This window comes from Apis dorsata, unplaced genomic scaffold (genome assembly GCF_000469605.1).
Source record: "Apis dorsata unplaced genomic scaffold, Apis dorsata 1.3 scaffold_247, whole genome shotgun sequence".
NCBI classification, from domain to species: domain Eukaryota; kingdom Metazoa; phylum Arthropoda; class Insecta; order Hymenoptera; family Apidae; genus Apis; species Apis dorsata.
The window spans coordinates 35,186-38,062 of NW_006263526.1; the positions used below are offsets into that span (position 1 = coordinate 35,186).

The following is a 2,877-nucleotide window of genomic DNA, read 5'->3' on the forward strand; positions in this document are numbered from 1 at the left end:
TATAAACAATACTTATTTTTTATTTTATTGTTTATTATTGTTTATTATTATATTTATTTATAATATATATATTATATTTATTTTATTCTTTATTATGAATTGTTTGTTTATTTCAGGTGTTTTTGACAGAGAATATACTTTAGCTTTAGAAAAATTAACGGAAAGAGAAGAAAAATTGTTATGTAAAATTGATGCTCCGCCCTCAATGATGTCAATTTTTTGCAGACATTACTTTAAGCAACTAAACGTGTAAAATTAAAATTAAAAAACTCAAAATATTAATAATACGAATGTAACATATTGTGAAAATGAATAGGACGTTCATAAGAAATGCTATAGATTTATCTATAAAACCTGATTTTCGATATAAACAAAACATGTCAAAATTAATAGTAAATTATACATTTTAGATAAGTATTTATAATTATCATTTCCAAACGAAAATTGAAAATTGATAATTAATTTATTTTAAAAATTTAGACTTTTTTCATAATTAAAAAATAAACAAATGAAATTTGCCTAAAATCGTAAATATTAAAATATTCGATTAAAGAATAATGTATTCTTCTTTATCAGAAATATGCGATTACTATCAATAATTTTCTATTTAAAGAAAAAGAATATATTATATAGTTGCATATATACTTTGTTATTAAAATGTGAATATTCATAGTTATACATATGAACGCGATAAGAAAAATCATTCAGTACCAAAGAATCTGACTTGATCTAAAAACTATGAATGCAATTGTTTTAGTTGATATAATATAATGATAAAAAATGGATATAATTTTCAGTATACAAATTATCTTATTACATTTCAAACTATATTCTTAACGTAAAAATATGAATCATCATTTTAATCTTAATTTTTATTTAAAAATAAAAAATAACAAAATTTTCAAAATCTGTTTAAATCTATTTAGTAAAAAAGACAATATTCATGTTTTTACACTTTTACGAACAATTGAATAATGCACGACCAATAATTAAATCATTATCTTTTTCATAATGAAAAGTGCTGTTTATACATCTAGCATTGATATTAATTTGCTAATTATAATATAACATCGTGAAATAAATCACAAGACGTGATATTCGAATTAAACATTTTTAAAATATGATATACAATACAATATAATCATCATTATTTGCGATTAAAAATGGATATTTCAAATCAAATCTTTGTTGTAGAATCTTATAGCCATTAAATATAATTTTATTCTACAATTGCTTCTATAATATGTTTTATTCTACAATAGATTAATACAACTTCAATACTTGAAAATTTTCAGCATTCTTATAGATATATTTTATAATATATTTAACTATTATTATGTATATGATATTATCAAATATTTTAATATAAAAAACATTTGATCAACTTGAAAAAATATTATAGAATATTTGAATATTTGGTCTTACAATTAAAATAATATTCAGTTTTAATTGCAAATATTTATAACAAAATATATATTGCTTTACTAATTATTGCTTTCTGAAATATATTTTGATGTAGAACCATTTAATAGAATATGACATTATATGTTTAATATCTGTAATATTATTTCATTGCATAATTTTTCTTTAAGTTATATGTTAAATTGATTATTAAAAATTCTGTTAAATTATGTATAATTTAAAGATGCTCTGCACTTTTCAATTTGATGAATTGAACTTTGTACAATATAATACTGTGTATCGTTCTTTATTAAATTATAAATGTAAAACATAAATAAAAGTCAGTCGTGGTATTTTACATAAATGAATTTTATCATTGTGATATATTTTATTGAATTAATCCTTATTATATTTCAATTATAAAAAATATTAATGATATAATTTAAATTAGTTTATATTATAATATTATATTATATATTAATAATATATATTATATTATAAATAAATTAAATTATTATTTAAATTAGTTTATATTAATAATAATAAAATTATATAATAATAAAAGTTCAAAAGATAAAATGAAGTTTTTGCAATAAATAAATTATATTATTTAACATATGAAATTATATATGGACATATTTATTATTATAGATAAGGCACATAATAGAATTAATGAAATTTTGTGTCCCATATTCTGAAACATATTTACGATATATAAAAATTGGAGAAAGAATGACCTCTGATAAGATTTTTCATCAATAAATTAAAAAATATAAAGAATAAAATAAAATTGATTAAATATTGAAATGTGTCTCGAGTGTATAAATTTTACAGAGCAATATAAATAAAGAAAATAAATAATGGGAGAAAAATAGAATAAAAATTTGATAATCAGTGCCAGTTTAGAGAGTCATAAATGAAATATATATGAGACAAACACAATGAGACAAAAAAAATAAAATAATAAAAGAAAGATAAACATAGGTAGAATTGATTATCAATACTAACTTCTAAAAATAATTTAGAAATATAAGATAATATAAATATTGAGTCAGCGCCATCTTTTGAATATTGAAAATATTCTTCTAAAACATTTAACAAATGGTACTGATTCTCAGTTATTTTTCATACTATTTTATCATGTCTCTAAAAAAGTCTTTAATACTCAAAAGATGGCGCCAGCAATCAATTCTTATATTATTTTTATCTTTCATTTTTTCTATTCTTTTTTCTTTCATTTGATTCTATTAATTTTAATATTTTTAATTTTTTTCTTTGTTTTATTATTTCCTATTTTACTATTTTATTATTTATTTTCTTATATACAGACAAAAATTTAAATATCGAAAAATAAATGATGGGAGAATAAGAATATATAAAAATTCAAATATATTATATAATAAAATTTATATATATTTATAATATAATATAATATATAATATAATATATATTTATGTATATAATATAGTATTTAAT

General features: G+C 17.8%; 1 protein-coding gene across 4 annotated transcripts in view; it reads left to right on the forward strand.

The window, feature by feature from the left end:
• The window catches only part of LOC102672256 (DENN domain-containing protein Crag), a 19,386-nt gene extending 18,615 nt beyond the window's left edge, over positions 1–771 (forward strand). For all 4 annotated transcript variants that reach the window (XM_006615870.2, XM_006615869.2, XM_006615871.2 and 1 more), the window contains one exon: positions 117–771. In XM_006615870.2, coding sequence (XP_006615933.1) covers positions 117–253 — 137 coding nt within the window. In that variant the 3' untranslated portion in view covers positions 254–771. The remainder of the gene's footprint in view (positions 1–116) is intronic.
• The last annotated feature ends 2,106 nt before the right edge of the window (positions 772–2,877 follow it).